This window comes from Phalangium opilio, unplaced genomic scaffold (assembly GCF_054372755.1).
Source record: "Phalangium opilio isolate 3A_F unplaced genomic scaffold, DU_Popi_V2 ptg000013l_1, whole genome shotgun sequence".
Lineage (NCBI taxonomy): Eukaryota > Metazoa > Arthropoda > Arachnida > Opiliones > Phalangiidae > Phalangium > Phalangium opilio.
The window spans coordinates 8527365-8546466 of record NW_028324148.1 but is presented as its reverse complement, the minus strand read 5'-3'; the positions used below and the strand labels follow the sequence as shown (position 1 = coordinate 8546466).

General features: G+C 34.4%; 1 protein-coding gene across 1 annotated transcript; it reads right to left on the bottom strand.

Annotated features, from left to right (window-relative positions):
• Positions 1 to 8242: 8242 nt before the first annotated feature.
• On the bottom strand, positions 8243 to 13551 carry LOC149708809 (uncharacterized). The gene is made up of 2 exons (XM_089862819.1): positions 13259 to 13551; positions 8243 to 8787 (listed from the first exon to the last, which is right to left on the bottom strand). Exons 1-2 carry the CDS (start codon positions 13522 to 13524, stop codon positions 8571 to 8573), a joined length of 483 nt encoding a protein of 160 aa, XP_089718945.1. The 5' UTR covers positions 13525 to 13551; the 3' UTR covers positions 8243 to 8570.
• Between the last annotated feature and the right edge of the window lie 5551 nt (positions 13552 to 19102).

Below are 19102 nucleotides of genomic sequence, written 5' to 3'. Positions count from 1 at the left end.
TAAATATAAACGTAATTATATCAATACATACACGCCTTTTATAACATACTAGCTGTTACCCGCGGCGTCGCTCGCGTGTAATAAGAACTTCCATCAAAATGAAATAAAGAATGGGTAGGTTTTACTGATGACTAATATTTTTGTAGCACCCTAGGAGCGAAGGCACCCGTCAGCCCGTCAGCCCGTCGGGACATTTTATATTAAATTTCACGCGGACATTATTCCATAAAGAAGGGGTTTTAAGTTTCTGGCGCCCATTTTAAAAGATGGCAACAAATCGAACCCAAAAGACCTTTGAGCCCGTCTATAGTTTGAAGGAAACCAGTGTACTAAATATTTGTGAAATCGTTTGAAACGCGCATAGAAACTTTGTTGCATAGAAAAGATTTTTTACATTTCTGGTCGCCATATTTTAAGATGGCAGTGGATTGGAAAAATCTTTCTTAGTATGCGCCTACTACTTATGAGTAACGTTCTTGAAAATATTCAGCCTTCTAGGTCAAATGGTTTGGACTGGGCGTTGATTATCAGTCAGTCTGTCAGCCAGTCAGGACTTTGATTTATATAGATATAGATATCCGTTAAATATCTCTCGACTTCTCTTACCTAGTAAACATTCCGTTCCGAAGCCATGGTTTTATGAAATGGTACATTAATGATTTCTCAACATTTTCCTTACTAGACAAAAGGCTCTGAAAACCGAAAAACCAAAAAAAACCAATGACCATAGCTTCCAGGTAATACAAAAAACAAAAGGGGCATTATAAGTTATTCAATATTACCTGAACTGTCGAGGCTTTCGTAAGAACCACAATTGGCTTGAATAAAAAGCTTGTTAAGAGAATTCCTTTTTTCTCCAAACTCGATATGCCACGAGCCACCTCGAGGTACACTAAAATTGGTAATAACAAAAATTTGTAAGAATTTCTTCACATATAAAAAATTGAAATTATGCCTTAGTAACAAAAATTAAATCTTTGGTTGGCTAGAATGACAAAAGCTGGGTTAATGGAAGGTGTCATTGGAACAGAATTATGTAATGCCGACGGCTATTTGTTTAAATTGCAAAAGAATCCGATAATTGGATTCCGATTGGAGTAGGTAGTATTAAATTACTATGCCACTTGTCTATCGAGTATCGAGTCAAATCAATGAAACCCTCCAAAAGATTTTTCTACTATTTTGGATTCGGCCTCGAAACGTTTCCAATTTCGTGAGGAATTAATGCCCAAAAGTAAAAATAAGCTTCATGGCTGAGCAAGTCCATTTTGAAACTTTTATTATAATTTATACAAAGTTAACCGAACAATTAATGCTTTGTTATTAATCTAAATCTATTAATAAGTGGTTGTTTGGACATTTCATGATTTCTTTAAGAATATAATTGTGTATTCAATTAAAATTTCGATATACCTCTTTAAAAGTACTTAATTTCTGCTCCTTCTCGGTTTTGACCTTGCAAGCCAAAACTAGTTTTAAATTACACGCACGTATTTAGTACTTAATTTTGAGAAAGTTTGTACAACTTGAGTAAAACGTTTAAAGCAGCCGAGACGTTCTGCGAATTAATTTTGTTCCGTTTCAAATTAAACCGTTTTAGGGGTAAGGATTTTGGTCTATATTTTTTTTAAAAAAATATCTGTATTTACAAACCGCTTAAAGATAATACGGTAAGGAGGTATTTATTTTTACAAGGCTTAAAAAGAGTCCGGTGCTAGCGTGATAGTCGACAATCCCCCTTCGTGGGTGGTGGGTGGAGGACTTAATATTTTGTCTTCCTTACCTTTCCGTTAAGCCTTGGTTTGGTTTTTGGAACAAGCGAGTTAGTACGCCTGATTCGATTTAGAAGTGATTATAGAACGATTTTCACATTTTCAACTCAAAATCCATCGAGTTAGGTTTGAGATCTGTTAATGGAAATTTCAGCACCGCGAGCAGCCTCCACGTCGTTCGCGTATGTATGACTTACCCCCCCCCCCACCGAATCCAATGGGAAAGCGCAGAGCAATGACGGATAAAAAAGGGGTGTGGCTTATTTGTTCACTGTCACCGGCGTAAGAGTGGAGGTCTAATATGCCTTCTTATAGTATATACCTTCTTGGTTATAGCTATTTTATCGCTTCGGTTGATGAGATATGTTCTTAAATTAGGGCTTTTAACTTGATGAGTTATTTGGGAACGTTTGCCTGGGTATTTTACAAGGGACTTCAAACAGAGACAGGTTTTCTGTTTGTGAAGGCACTCAACATTAGTCCTTCTGCTCATACAACAAAATTTCTAACCTCTTTTCGCAACACTAATACCAATAAAACGATGCTCAACATTTTTCTAATAATTTAAAGAGCCTGTGATGTCAAACGCATGTAGCGTTTTCATTCGCTAGGACTTCGTCCACCGACAGGAAAGACGCGAACAGCTGGGTTCTCTCTGATACGCTGCGGAAATCGCCGACTCGCGGCGTCGCATCGGGGGCTCTGGTTCGGAGCCTAGGCTAAGTCTTAGTTGTTTCCCTCGAATCCCGATATTTTTAAGCTAATTTGGCGTTCAAATCTCCGGTCCAAATTCATATCCCTGAACTCATTCTTGCTCAATTTATATTAATTTTATTTTTTGACTCGTCTATTTGGTTGTTCTTAAAATAACAGACAAATGCGGATGATGCTGCATCGAAAATCATCTCAAACTTTATACTATGGGTCGTGTATTGTTTACCCTTCGATAAAGTTCAATAATGCAGTAATAGCGCCATCACGTGACCGCGAAACGACGTTGACGAATAAAACGCCAAATGGCGAATAACGTCACAGTTTTTATAAAATCCGCAATGCCCCCTCATATCTTTCCATTTCTAATTTGGTTTTAAGGGTTCTTAACTGGCTTAATTGCTATAGGGTTCACGACCGTTCTAACCTCGAGAAGAACTTAACAAACTACTTTTGAAGGAACCAAGTTTCTTTCTTCTAGTGTGCTTGATCAACCACTATGCAGTTTGGTCAAATTATTAAATTAATGAAATGCGACAGAACAAAGAAACGTGCAATCAAGCAAAACATTGTTTCCTCAAATATACATAAGACATTCTTTACGCTAATAGGAAGAAATAGTTACTCACTAACGTTACTGGGCATATTTCTCCTGTTGAAATGAAAATAGCGTAGAAGTTGAAAGCTGCTGGCGTATCCAAGACCGAATTTGGGTACCGACTTCATGGAATTGTAAATTTTAATATTCCCCGGAATCGACGTGATAAAGTCGTAAAAAAAGGTCACAGAGTAAGACACGATCTCGAAAAGGTTATCCAATAATAAAATGAAGGATTTAATATCAAATTTCATCTTTGATATTAATTCTAAATGACGTTTTAAGAGAAGAAAAGTTAATCAGTTCTTTTCAAACCAAACATTTCCGTTGGGAATCAGCTTCGAAAATATCAACGATATAATTTAATATATCACTTTCGAACCATTATTTTTTATAAAACTTGTATCACTTATCGCTTCTATCGCGTCAATAATTAAATCTATATTTTGAAAATTGTATAAGAATCATATAGTCATTAATTACGCCCTTAATTTATGTAGATCACGTTTGATTATAATTTTCTATAAAAAAACTTGAATTTCATTTACTTAAAAAAATTTATAATATTTAAGAAAGGTATCCTAAAAATTGTCAAATGAATACTAATTGACTTGATATACTGAAGTTAATGTTATGCCTTAACAAGTAGGGAAACCAAAATAAACTTCTCCGAGTCGAGACGCAATTAAGAGGTTTTTCTTAAAAAATTAAATGAATATCATTGATGTCAATTATTTTAAACGTCATTAATTTACCTTAATTATTTTAATTGTCAATAATTTACCCAAATTCTAGTTAAATTGTTTAAAGAAACTTTATTCCTGAAATCGTTTTAAACATAGCTATTGTTGAAGTTTGAATTCAAGGGTGTACCTCTTTAACAACTTTTGGAAATTTAGGGTATATGAAGTGATTGATTCACAAAAAATGATAAGAAAACCCGCAATTGCGGGAACCTCTGCCATTGGGAGGCTAGACCCTAGCCGATAACAGCGCACTTCTTAATCCTAACGATGGGAGTAGAAGCCAAAAATTGCTTTCTGCCAACACGTTTGCTTCGATTTGCCAACTGCGAACGCGGTGACAGACATGTCCAGTTTAATACCTCTCCGGGACGTCATCGTCACTCGGAGAGGTTGAATATTGTGAGACCTTCAGTGTAAAGCTATGTCTGCACTAGGCAAAAATATTCACCCGTCAATCTAAGTACGCGACGCTCTACAAGTACGCCGACAAAATAGCCGGTCCGCATTTAGTTATGTTTCGCCTCGAATACACAGGGCGCGAGAGGCAAAAGAAGGACCAAATATTCAACGCGCTCCTTTTTCTATGCCGAGGAAGCCGGTATAGCCAGGGCACATCCAATCAGCGAGATAGTTAACGTCACGTGGGATACTTAAAATAAACATATTTATTCAAACATTTAATTAATGAAAATTGTCACGAGTTATCCCTGCTTTTCAGAGATATCTCCTTGGGCATTTTTTCAATGCACTTCCTGCAATTTAGCCATTGGATGGACTTCATTAATCGTATCTTCGTCTGGAAATGATTAGCCATATCCTCAATGAAAGTAACATTCAGCCCTGAAAGATTGGAAATCTTGGCTTAATGGAGTATTGGGATTATGTTATATTTTAGTTTGATAATACGAGACTGACGAACATCCCATTTGACGAGAACTGATGGATGTACAACGTTGGCTATGGCGGCTTGCTCGGCATAGACAGTTGAGCGTGATGAGCATTTTTAGCTAAAGGCTATTAGTTTGGTTCACGGGTAGTTGAGCGGTTTTCAAAAGAGCGTTTTGGAATAAAGCGGTTCCTAAAACAGCGGTTTGCAAAACCGCGTGGAAGCAAAACCGCGGTTGCTGTTTCTGCGTTTCTCAATACAGCGCTATTTCCCAAAACAGCGGTTGCTGTTTCCGGCCAAACTGTGATTGATAGGAAGGGAAATATCTATTATATTAAGTATATAGGACAAAGAACAATATTATGCAAAAAGGAGTAATGTTATATCGGAAGTAAATATAAAATATAATTTTTTGGAAAAGGCATATTATTTTGGGAAGTTAATGAAGATAAACAACAATATTTTGGAAAAGGCGTACTTTCGTACGCTCAAGATATAAACGCTGTAATCAAAATGCGCTAAAACGAGAAATGGCTATAATGGCAAACGCGTTTATGAAAATGCCGTTTTGGACAATGCTGTTTTGATAACACGCCCAATCGATAACATACCATTAGTTTGACCTCATGTGTAGAAGAAGATGCATATGATGATGTTGTTTCGTTCGTTATTTTTTAGAGATGGGCCGATACCAGTTTTAACCGATACCGATATCATTCCATACTTGGAAAACCGATACGTACCGATACCGATATTTTACCTAATCCTTCGAATAAACCGATATTAAACCGACACCGATAAATTAACCGATATCAATAATAACAATAAATAAGAAAATAGTAACTTTTTTCGATAATAAATCACAGCTTGTGACTTATTCCAATCTGAGAATTTCTTCTATTTTTGGAAATTTTCTAAACTGTATGCGTGTCACAGGAAAACACTTTTTCCCCGTGTTAACACGCGTTCAACATGAAGGTCAGGCATCCAAAGAAATAATACTAATTGTATAATGTAATAATACAGTATTTAAAGAGTGCACTTGTTAAAAACGCCAACTTTTCGACATTTGAGGTTTCAGGCGACTTCTTTTTGGAATGCATAGAGGGGTGGTGGCTAGCCCCTATGCCACAGCTAACCTACAGCGCCCTATACTAACTATTACCGTTAACCTCTGCAAGTTTTGATGGAAAGGAGAAACCGGGTTAGACCGCGGAGGAAAACTCCATTTAACAAGCGGGGGGAGAACTTGCAAACTCTACGCAGAAGGATTTGTTCCCAGATTCTCACCCGGTGCCACAGTCCGGGATCGAACCCGGGATCCTCTTGCTGCGAGGCGAAAGCGCTAGCCGCTACGCCACCCCACCTTTTGTGGTAGTAGTAGTAATAATTAAATAAATAAATAACGGTTGTTGGTGACGTGTGATTCAAGCTGCCAAGCAGCCCTTGAAGAAACATTCCCCTGACATGTATATTAAGGGATATTTATATATATTTATTGTAGTAGGGATAGCGAGAATACGTAAATGGTGTAGCTTAATTATGGGCTAGACCATCTTGTTTCTTCTCTCGCCATTTGCGCCCGGCGTATTCAACGCGAAATATTTCCAAATGCGGATAAGCTATTTTAGTATTTTGTTGGCGTACTTGGCGAGTGTCAGGCTTGGCGGCCGAAAATTTTTGCCTAGTGCGGACATAGCTTAAGAAAGTTAATATCTCACTTCCACAAAATTACGTGATAATTAAAGGTGCAGACAGCGGCTCAAGGTTTTGAAGGCAAAAGCGAGTTATATGACATTGGAAAGTATGTTTTTTAAGGTATTTAAATTTAAAGTTCTGCGGTTTTTAACAATTTGTTTCAAAAATATTCTAAAAGTTTATAACTTGAATTCCTTCCTGCCTTCCTGCCTTTGTCGGTGGATGTTATGCTATTTGAAAGTCTGAAGAACACGTGATTGAGGCTAGCCAATAATATATCTTTTCAACGCCTGTAATCGGGCTTGGAAAAAAGGTTTATTTCTAAAGTAGTTCTACGGACCAGCGACCCCTTGTGTTTTAAATATTAAACTAGTCCCGTTTCCCTATTTATTTTTCTACTGGCCCCAGGGCTCCGGTTAATAAAGACAATTAAAATTCAAGTATCAATGTTAAAAATAGTAAACTTTATTGGTTTCAGCACACTGCAAAAAATAATGGTTTCAATGTGGTTTAAACACCACATAGGACTTAAAGAGTTTTAAAGAAGATTTAAACCATATTGGGTTTGAGACATACTTTAGATTAAACTATTAACGGAATGTCTAAATGGTTAGATACAAAACCATATCCAAAGGCTTTACAGTAAACCCTTAACGGAATATAAATGGTTTGATGTTAAACCATAAAGGAAAGGCTTTACGATAAACCATTAGGTAGGTGGTAACGTAATTAAATTAACCCGTTGGCAAAACTGTTTGAATTTCTACTAAAAATATCCCTCACCAACAAAAAATGTCCTTTAATTGCTAGCTAAGATCATTTATAATGTTTAAATTGCCTTACGTAAATGAAATACAAAGTCTTTGTGAATATATAATATTTTAGTTATATAGTTGAAAGAAAATTTTACTATATTATACCAGTACTTCTCACTTGGCCGCGCTGATTTCGTCGCGATTAAAGACGTCTTTACGCCTGATGGGAACCAGCCTTAAATTATGCATTAATGGTTTAAAATTAAGGAAGTAACAAAACTTTAAATATAAAATTGAAATGTGCTAATTAGATGACATAATTACTAAATTCCAGTTTTGATACTTATAATTAAGCTTAAATTAATGGCTGAAGATTTCTTGTGTGTTTATAATGCATGTATAAATACATAAAGAAAATAGTAACATTCGACAATTAACTACTAACATTATCGGTCAAAACATGGTCCCTAGATCCTGTCATCTAGATTTTAGAGTTGTACTATGTCATAATTTCAGGTCTTCTAGATAAAATCTATAATTCAAACATTAATTTGTCATTCCATCTAAGCTACTATTAACCTTTCTATAGATTCGAACAGCGTAACATTTCGTTATATTAACTTGACTATAAAAATAAATTAAAAGGCTAAACCTATAATAAATTGATAATTGCAAAAAGAAGAAAGAGTAAATTTGTTGCAATTTCGGAGCTTGAGCGAACGAGGATTACGTTAAAACTCAATATTAATGTTTAAAGTTATATATAATACGACGTCTAAAAATCTAGATCTAGTTTATTATTAATGAATAACAGAAAGCCATTATAACCTTGTCACTAGTACTTTTTGGTTACGAAACCTTTAGTTTAAAATTCTCTCAAAATGAATAAGTTGTTTTTATTTAAATTAAATCCATTACTTTTAAAAAAATATCATTAGTAAGTGTTTTCCATCAAAACATTAACTCTATTAATCAATTTGTATCATATACTTGGGAAAAGTTTGAAAAATTGCTCAGTACACAAAGGTATTTATTTTTCGTTAAACCATAACATTTACAAGTACATATATAATTCAACTATGACATAGATTTAAAATAGGTCCCAAAAATAGCAATGTTAATCGAAAACTATTAAGAAACACCCTATAAATAATAATTTTATTCCTTATTCAAATGTTCCCTATATCATAATTTCAGGTCTTACAGGGCCGTCGCCAGGGTCAAATGAAAAGAAATTTAATTTTTTACCTTTACTTCTACGTCACAAAAGTGAGAAGAACTTCTTACTCGGCAAAAAAGGAAAAACATAAACCTACGGTATTTTTATGCATACACCATAATAGCTGTAAATATAAAACGATGGTTTTCGTAATTGCAGCCGATTTGTTTCAAACCAACATGTTCTTAATAATACTCTATGTTGATTAAAAACATTTCTCCGATAAGAACGAACGATGAAATAGCAAGACCCATCAGCCACAAGAGAAAAGATCCACTGACTACTTTGATTGCCAAAGGTGATGTTTCCTCCGGAGGTCGTCTCCATTTTGACATTTCGTAAATAATTTTCTTCGGAATTGATTTATACTGTATAAAGTTGCGCTCCATAATATTTAGGACCCTGTGAATTTAGAAATGAAATAGATATTATGCGCTATCTATATGCCATTTAATCCAAATAATACAAGGAGATTTGTGGCCATGAACACTGGCTTTGCATTTCAAAAGAGGAAATTGTTTTTGAGACTCGGTTACTATGAGCGCAGATGAAACACATCGTTCAATGCAATACTCACGTGATTGCCATTAAACAATGATGTGAATTTTAAGTGACCGTCACACTCTTAAAACAGAAGGTGTGGTTTGGCGCCTTTCGTTTTAATTGAGACGGGTTTCATAATATCTGTGTGAATGGCCGCGATGCGTTGAACGTTCATTTGCCGGTTTTTAATCATATTAGCTAATTCAATCACTCGAAACTGCACAACGTGAGCTTGAAAAGCCAAAACAATTTCCAATAGAGACGGTACCGTCAAATGATGTGATCAATTTGGGTGATAATTTTCGCTAAGAGAAGATTCAATTTTAAATACTGCGAATTTTAAAGGCTGTATTCGATGTAAACTAAGGTATTGTTAACGATATATTGATCAATTTCGATAATTTTGATCGAAATGATAAAATAATTGGACAATAATACGATAATTACAAATATTCGATACAAACTGGATTTCAACTGCCATTTTCGTAAGCTTTCATATTTTTACGAAATTCGAACTAAATGTTTTACTGAAGATCCAGATATTAATTGTAAAGCGAACCGCAAATACACGCAATAAAAACAAAATTGGACGTAAAATATCAACTCCGTCTAATTTAAATCGAAAAGCAATTTCGATTGCCCAACATGTAATGTGAAGTCCGTACGAACTCGCAATTAGATTAAGCACCCTCTTTTTGTGATTCGTTGACGCTTTTCACCGAACCTTACTAACCCAAGACATTGCACAATTTTCAATATAACAAAAGTGAAGACTTTTTTGCTGTAACTTTCATTTGTATTTCCACGATCAAAACTTTGCATCATATTTAGTTAGGACATTTTTGCAGACCCTTAGTTTTGCAATTCTACGAGAAAACGTTTTATACACTTTTAGTTACGGCAGGGAGTAAGGAACGTTAGAGGGAGTATTAAAGTGAATAGGCGCGTTCGTTAGATTCGTGGCTAAAATCGTCTCTCTCTGGCGCTGACTCGGGGACTCAACGCGGTGTCCGCGCGCATGCGTCAAATTTAAAAACAGTCGTGCATCTGTTTTTTAACGAGATATTTTTCTGTTCTCGCCGTTACGGCAAGCCCGGCCGCCGGCGGCTCGAGATGCGCCGCTCGGCCTCAGCCGATGATATCTAACCAAGGCTTAGTGTAGTTTTCGTGTCTAATTTTATTCTCAGAGCTATATTTATGTTGAAATTTAAAGAAAATGTTATAATATTTAGTTGAAGACTTGGTAAATGTCTCAAAAAATTTCGAAACTTGAGCTTTAAAACGTTGAATATTTTATAACGCCTACCGAACGATACCGCAAATTTGCCTTCCGGGCTTCCCGGTTATCTCGACGGCGAGTCGAACAGAGTGAGTGGGGCAGCAGTCGATGGAAGCGGAAGCTGGCGCTGGCTGCAGAGATAATTTTTAAATTCTCTCTGCTGGCGGTAGTAAACGACGTCACTCGCGCCTGCGCGTTAGCAAAAATTGAGGAACGGAGATAAAAATTCCTACCCCCCACTTTCTTTACCATTTGCCACTGTATGACGGTTTATTTAGCATTAGATCAAAACTCCCTCTAACGTTCCTTACTCCCTGGTTACGGTTCACGATCACCAATATCTACCGAAACACTAACGTTTTTTTTCAACTGCGTTAAATATTTGTATCGTAAGAGAGTTTAATAGTATAAATTATTTAATATGTTGCGTACCTTGATCCCCACTAAGGTACTTTTTTCATTATCTCCTTCAGGTCGATATATTTTAATTAAATAATAATGATTATGACGTCCATTACCATTTTTTCCAAACGCTACTTAACGTTTACTTAATAATGAATGATAAAGAATTGGTTTATATTTCCAATTCCACGAATGTGACTAAACATTTTGAAACATTTTTTAGTCATGAAATTACTAATCCAAAACAATGCAGCATTTTAAATTCAACAAAGGTGAATTTATTTTTGCTAACACGGAAATTTCTAATTCCACGACGAAATATTTTAGAACATTTTTCATTCAATTTCACGAACAACAGAAGTTGCCGACTCAGTGACGGAGGTTCGAGTATTCGCCACTGCACTCACATTCAGTCTAGAGCTCGGCATTTTCGATCAATTATCCACTTTATTTTATCTTTATCCATACCCAAAAATTATCCACAGAACTTACATGTTAAATCGTATTATAATCCACAAATTTGTTTACAAATAATCGGTTAACCACAAATTTGTGGATAATTGATCGAAAATGCCGAGCTCTAATTCAGTCTATCTTCATATGTTTAGTACTATGACGTTTAATTTAAAACACCAGGAGTGTAAATAAAATGTCCATTAGTTCTAGTTTCCGTTCGCGGTTCTTAATCTTTGCAAGAAGATTAAAGAAAAATTCAGGTAAGCCGTTTTTAGAGTAATCAAATGTAAAATATTTTGTAACGAGAGATCTTTTACTTTATTTTTTAGTAAGTTTCCTTTTATATTTAGAAATAGACCTTTCTTTTAAGGTATGTAATGTTATGTTTCGTGAACGTTTGCTTTAAAATCAAAAATATTTGTTTCAGATAAAGTTTTCTTCAATGAGAACTTTCAAACATTTCCCAATAAGTGTTATAAAGCGTGACCATCTTGGAAACGCCCTTAAGAGACCGTGTACAAAACAACCCATTTATAGATTTAAGTCTTCACCATTGTTTATAACAATTTTAACACTTTAACTTGCAAAAGTAAAGCCTGGTCAGTACTCAGTAGCTGAACTTGGTCTTGGTCGACATATTTAAACTGGGAACACAAAATCTCTCATCGTCTCTGCTAAATTGTCAATGGTTTCTTCTCCACCATTGTCAAAGTGAATGACAAATTCGAAATAGAACTTAACAACAAGCTTTGAATAAAGTCAACGTCAATTCTGACGCAATTCAAGACCGAATAATGCATCGGAGCCGATTTAATCTTGTAAATTAGAAATCGTTCTAAGATCGCATCGTGAAGTGACAGACCAATGAATTTTTTTCTCACCATTAGGTTTTTTTTCTCGTTTGGTTAGACTTAGGTTAGTAATATTTTGGAAATGGTGTAACAATGTTACGATTTTTCCAAAAAAATACTGTTTACAATTATCTACTTCCGAAATAAAATAACCTTTCTCGAATTATAATATGCCTTTTCCAAAAAAATACTGTTTACAATTATCTACTTCCGAAATAAAATAACCTTTCTCGAATTATAATATGCCTTTTCCAAAAAATTACTGTCTACCAAAAACCATGATGTTTTATTAGGTCACATTCCTGATTAAATGATCACGGAAAAGGTAGTATTTGAAACCTTTGTGTATTGTTAAGAAATGCTCGAAACTTAAGACAAACACTGCTATTTCTCAAAATAGCGGCCGCTATTTTAAAACAGCAGCCGCTATTTCTAAAACAGCAGTTTTGAAAAACTCCGCTGTTTTATTGGAATCGCGGTTGCTATTTCGAGAACTGCTCTATACAGGGAACTGCTCATATGAGGTACACCCTTTTGAACAGGGTAGTATAATTTTTGAGCGCTCTAAGATTTCCAATTTGACACAGAAACATTTTGAAACCTGTTTTTACTCATATTTATATACCGAGTACTTTCTTAATAACTAAAACGTAATGTAGGTTTTACCTTCACAGCTCCTAACCTGTGCACAAACATTAAAAGATAAAATATCGATTTCAGATAAAGTTGTTAATACGAAGAATTGTACCATGAAGAACTGTCAAAACATTTCCAGATAAAAGGCAAAGAGAGTGACCGTTTTGGAAACGCCCGAGAGACAGTGTAAAAAATTAACACTTTTTTTCTAGATGGGGATCTATTTCCATGTAACGTAAAAGGTATTATGCCAAAGCTTGTCTTTCTTTTAAACGTGCTGAATTCTTTCAGCAATTGCAAACTTGAATTATATACGAAATTTGTTTGAGTCAAAATAAGAATATGATCCTAATTTATAACAAGGGTGGAACAGATCACATGAAAAAACGCCTTCACTTACCTACCATGTTCAACGACAAAGTGTTTTAAGGATGAGACAATTACTCTTGTTATGAGAAAAATTCTTAAATTCCAATTTTCTGAGGAATCGTAAATCTATAATTTCCCTATACTACTTTTCGTCGTTTTCTCTTAGAGATGTAGTAGAACCCAGAATTAATTAAATTAAAATTTAACCAAAGTAAAGTACGTTTTCACTTCAACATCTGCTTAGAGAAATATTCGATCGTAGCCGAAGTTTTTTCGAGACACAAAAAGGGTCTTTTTCTTTCATCGAAGTAAGTTAGTCTGCAAGAAAAACACTTACGATCTGAGTGCTAATTCCTTGATATCTTGTCTGACACGGAAGGACTTGATGTAAAGGAAAAAGTATTCATTCCGGTAACTGTGATCCCCAATGTAAAGGTCCAGCTGCTGTTTCTCCTTGCACTTGTATTCATACTGCATCAAATCGTAAATTTCATTCCTGGTAGTTAAGCTGAACCACGCTTTACTCTCGATAGCCGGCTCGTATACGCAGTCAAACTTTTGAACGGCGTCTTCAACCATGATCTTAAACTTGCAGATTTTCATTTGTGGATCGAAATACTTGTATGCGTACGTCGGCTAGAATTTTAAACATTATCAAACAATGTAGCATATTTTGCTTTCTCTCTCTCTTTTTTTTTTAATCTCACTGGTGCTTCCATGTTGCAAAAAAATGTTGACTCAGCGTTGTATATATTATAACTGAAATATATCCGTTCAATGGTCATGTTTAGAACATCGTTTAAGCTATCAACAACCAAATATTCTTTAACAGTGAAATTGGTTTTCATGTATCCTGACATTTCGTAGGCTAGAAGAAGAGCTCCGAGTAGCCAAGAACCGCACAAGAATTTCCATATATAGTTCTTAGATAATGTACTAAAAGCTGAAATGATATTTTCTGATGTCAAACAGTGTTGAATCAGGAAAACTATTATAATAATATGGAAATGCAGTACATTACATTTTAAGAAAAAAATCGAAATCACTTCTGTAAGCAACAGAATTATATCGGAAAAATGAACCATTCTTTTCATTTTGAACACAGTCTTGTCCTTGGTCTTCCACAGCAACAGAGAGAAAAGTAAAATTGCGGAGAGCAGAAGACTGCTTGCCTGTTTTAATTAAATGCCATGTAAAATAAACCGTGTGTGTAGAAACATGACAAGACGAAGAAAAACAAGTAGAAAATTAAAAATAAGACCGCTACAGTTCGAGAATAGGACTACCAACAAACTTAGTTATCTAAATATGCAATTATTCCATCGGCTAAATTAAAGATAGTGAATTATTCAAGCATTAATCGAAACAATATTCAGAACTAGACTGGCACCTAAACACTATATTCTCGATACATCTCAACATATTTCTTACTTTACCAGCACGAATATTAAATGTTTTAGATTAGAGGATGTGCATGAAAAAATAGATGCTCCGAAGATATAGCCCAATTATGATTAGAATTTTAACAATTGCGATCATGTTATCGTCATAATACTTGGTTTTATAAAAGGACATAAAACTATTAATTTAAATTTGTAATTATATCTTTGCTCAATCTGAGTCGTAAATGTTTCTTAACAGCGGAGCATAAAAACAACACACAAACTTTAATTCATCTCATTTCGGGCTTAGTGTGTTTACCTTTTAGGTTCATTACGATCAGATAAAACATCGATGAATGAAATGAAACCTTATATATTGCAGGAAATCTCTGAATCAGCGTTTAAGCTATATAACAATGTAGTATAGCGTTATTAAAATGAAGACACTCATTTCAAATATTAATATCAAAAGACGTTATTGAAATATCGAAATCAAACGGAGCTTTATGATAAACCAATACTACACCTTAAGGTATTTCAGAGAGTCACATTGAAACCTCATTTGATCAATTATCCCAATTTCCCAAATCGATTTCTCTTTCCCACTTCTATTAACTAACGATATCAATATTGGTCCTAAATTATCTTTAAAAATATAATATATTTATCGAAATTCTGATATATATTTCCTACATTTTCGATTTTTATATTGAAAATAGAAAATTATGAGGTTTTGTTGGATTTCCTTACATGCTAACGCGGTGCGCTAGTGTATCAACGGACTCATACACAAACAGACGACTTGGAAAACAAGATCATCATATATGTTAATATAAAAGTTATTATAATTTTGAATTTTTTTCTATTATTTTATCACCTTAGTGCGTGTTACAACGTTTCAAAAAAGAACAATTGAAAATGTTTTAGAGACAGGGACAAGGTCTACTATTGCGCATAAGTTCTATCAAGGACGTTTGAATTTCAGCCTACGCCAGAAGTTTCGCCTTACTCAAATTGGTAGTAAATAAGGGTTTCGAATCACAACTAAAGACAAGAACAGCGTAAAATGCGTGAACCACTGGAGAAACACCGACCATTGGGAGGCTTGGCGTTGTCGTAATCCTAGATTATCATGGCGTATATTTTAAAACAAAGAAGTAGAAGAAAATGTGGCAGATTGATGTTTTTGTGGAACAAACAGAAGACCAGTAGATGGTGATTTTGTAATAAGTCAGTAAGTACAGAACAGTATCCTCAATCTCCTACCAAAATGACTTTCTCACAAACCGCCGATAGTAAAAGTTTATTCATTCTCAAGATTTTTTTACGGAAGTTTATGTTTAACTTGCCTTAAAACTTATGGTTTATCGCTAAAATCTTATAAGATTTTTATTAATTTTCTATGTTTCAGATTTAATAAAAATATATCCTACCTAGATAAGACCAAATACATAGCAACGTTAAAATTTACTTGCTTTCCAGTCGATCATTAGGAACTGTAGACTTGTTGTTTCTTTTATAACTGGATTAGAAATAGTGATAGCTTCGTCATAATCAAAGAAAATTGGAGCGTGACTTGTTCGACTTTCCAAAAAACCCTTTTCCAACATTTTACCAAGAGGAAATGCTCTTCTCTCAATGTGTAAAATCTGATAAAAAATGTATACTCTTGTAAATAGAACATGAAGTTAAAAGTAAAACTCGAGTAAAACTATTGCTCTGCAATTTTTATTTAGTAGTTGCTTGCACTTACGTTGTCCGAGAGATTAGAATATTCCGTTACTGTTAGTTTTCGGCATGACTTAGTCGTATTAAGAATTGACACATTTTCAAATTCAGACTTTTCCTAATCAAATATTATTAAATTTAGAATAGTAACACTTATATGATACACGAGAATAAAGTTCTCAAGCTTTGTTTGACACGAAACAACTAAAAGGCCGATTTTTAAGAGTCACTTTGCGTCAAATGAAGCCTCTTAATGTACACACCACATTATTTAAAGTACTTACAACGAATTTATAGACTTGAGCACCCAAACTGCATCCACATAAACAAATCAAGTTCCTATTTGAAAATGTGAAGTTCTGTCAAGGGATTAATTTATAAATAGTTTTTGACCTTTTACTGTCCATGACATTACCTTGCTACTAAATAGTTGATGATATATCCTTTCTCTTCAAGGTAATACTTCATCTTCAGAGAAAACGTTTTAAACACAATTTTACTTAATAAAGCGACCGATATTCATAAAATTTGATTACACGTAAATTAATACATAAATTAATGTATAAAAAATTTGGAGTATTATTAGAACTAAATTCTACTACTCAAAGTTGTATAAATTTCCATTATTTCCAAATGATAGTTCGTTTCTGAGTGATGAGGCTATTGCAAATTCAAAATTTCCCTGATCAAATCTTCTTGAACATCGTAATCGAGTACAATTATAACATTTCAAGCTTTGTATTGCACCAAATTATCATTAAAAATGCAATTTTCAAGGGAAACTTACCAAGCATATATACTGCTATTTTTTGGGTGTACCTCGTATGAGCAGTTCCCGGTAGAGCAGTTCTCGAAATACCAACCGCGATTCCCCAAAACAGCGGCGTTGTTCAAAACTGCTGTTTTAGAAATAGCGGCTGCTATTTTGGGAAATAGCGTGTTGAGTTTCGAGCATTTCTTAACAATATAGTTATATTAGTTGGTTTCAAAAGCTACCTTTTTCTGTGATCATTTAATCAGTAATGTGACCTACTGATTGATCGTGTTTTTGAATTTTTTTAAAGTACACTTAAATATTGTACTATTCCTCAGGCTGTATCAGTTTACAATTCTCATACCAGGATCGAAAAATAGTTCGAGAAAGCTTATTTTATTTCGGAAGCAGATAATTGTAAGCAGTAATTTTTTGGGAAAAGGCGTAACATTGTTACACTATTTCCAAAGTATAACTAACCTTAGTCTAACCAAACGAAACAAAACCTTAAAAACCCAACCCAACCTAACCTAACCTGACCTAATATTATTTAGTTGAAATAATCAGCTTTAACAAAACCAAATTATTCATATCTGACCTAGTTCTTACACCATAATAAACAACTATCGTTTTTCGCATATCTGTTTTTCTGCTCTTTAGAGAACTGCTGTAACGGTACGCCGCGTTTACGAGAACCGCTGCATCGGTAATTGCTGTAACGGGTATACTGCTATTTCGGGAAACCGCTATTTAGGACCGCTGTTATGAAATCCGCTCATTCGGGAACCGCTCATGTGAGGGCTTCCCTATTTTTTTTACCAAATTATTCCAATCCCATACTCATAAACAAGTTAAATTCCATCTTGATTTGAAATAACTAGTTTTGTTCAATTGATAAAATTATAGACTGTTTTAAATTCAAAAAATATCTGTCTGGTTGATTATATAATTTTTCTCCGAAGTGTAATTCCTAATCTTCAGAAACTTATGAGAAGATTATTATTAACTATATAAAAAACGTTGCGATCATCCTGACAAAGTTTGTACTTGCTTTCAAGTATGTGGAAAAAGTATATTAGCATAATTTCTACTATCTTTTCACTATCTTTCAGGTTAAGTCGTTACAAAGTATATTCGAATATTGTATTTTGGGTTGTAGTACGGCATATTTGTGAAAACTTTCATTTTTTACTCACCTTTGAAATGGTTTTTAATCGATTCGAACTCTAAAGTCATCGATACAATTTTCTATTCTTTACGAAACAATTAATATATTTACTATATAATTTCCGATAATCTTCACAAATCTTTTGGGCAACGCCTTAAATTTGTTATGACCATAAACCTTCGAGATAGTTTTCAAGATCTTTCTTGCACCGTAATCCTGTTCGCGAAAAATGACAACGAGCTGGAAGTGTGTCCGAGTTTTCGATGGAAATATTGACTTTCAATTTCACTAAAATGTTTCCTTATGAATTTTTAAAACAAGGACATAAAAGCAATGGCTAATGAGAAGGTGTACTTAATTAAAAATTTTTACCTTTCTAAAATGTTAGAAAAAAGCCGAAACAAACATAGAAACAACCACCAACCTTCAAAGCACTGAACTGAATATACAAAGGAAATTTCTGATTCTTCACGTTTATTGGATAAATGTCTTTTGGGAATTTTATCTGTCTATAAAATAGGTTAAGGATATGCTGTCATTTTTCTTGGAATAATATAAATAATTCCAATTTAAAAACTATTTTCCATTACGGTTAACTTTTTCAAGTTTCTCAACGGATGTCTAGTCTACTTTAATATTGTTGCCCGTTTCGGAACCAGCAAGACGTCATAAGATTGCAAGAGATTTCCCCCTAACGTAAATACCAGTATTTTTGTGTTAGCAGGTAAATGTATTTATTATATTACTTGGCCATTTCATATCCCTTTAAAATTGTCACGCATGTATAGCTAGGAAAGACTATTAACAAATCCTTTCTCTTACTAAACAAAATCAAATGTCTTTTTGGAATATTCAGTAGCATGAGCTTAGCGTTCTACCTTTAGTCAGAAGTCCATTAAATTAGCCTAGGAAGTAACCAAAAGCGGATTTTTGGGACTCCCCTCTCTTGTGTAGCAATACTGAAGAAGGGCGACACATTCGCCACCTTGCGCTAATTTTTCTCAGATCTCCGGTTTCGGTGCGACTCGTACGCCAAAATTTGCCCTATCGAGAGAGAAAAAACTATTGGCCGAAAACGGCCCCTTACACTGTAAAACCGAGCCCTCTTTAGCATTGGAGAAGGGATGGGGGTGTGAATTTTGGAACAGT

Coding starts and splice junctions, on each gene's coding strand:
- LOC149708809 (XM_089862819.1), bottom strand. CDS start 13,524: ATGAAAATCTGCAAGTTTAAGATCATGGTTGAAGACGCCGTTCAAAAG. Junction 8,788..13,258: donor AAGGAATTAGCACTCAGATC/GTAAGTGTTTTT, acceptor CTAAATTCACAG/GGTCCTAAATATTATGGAGC.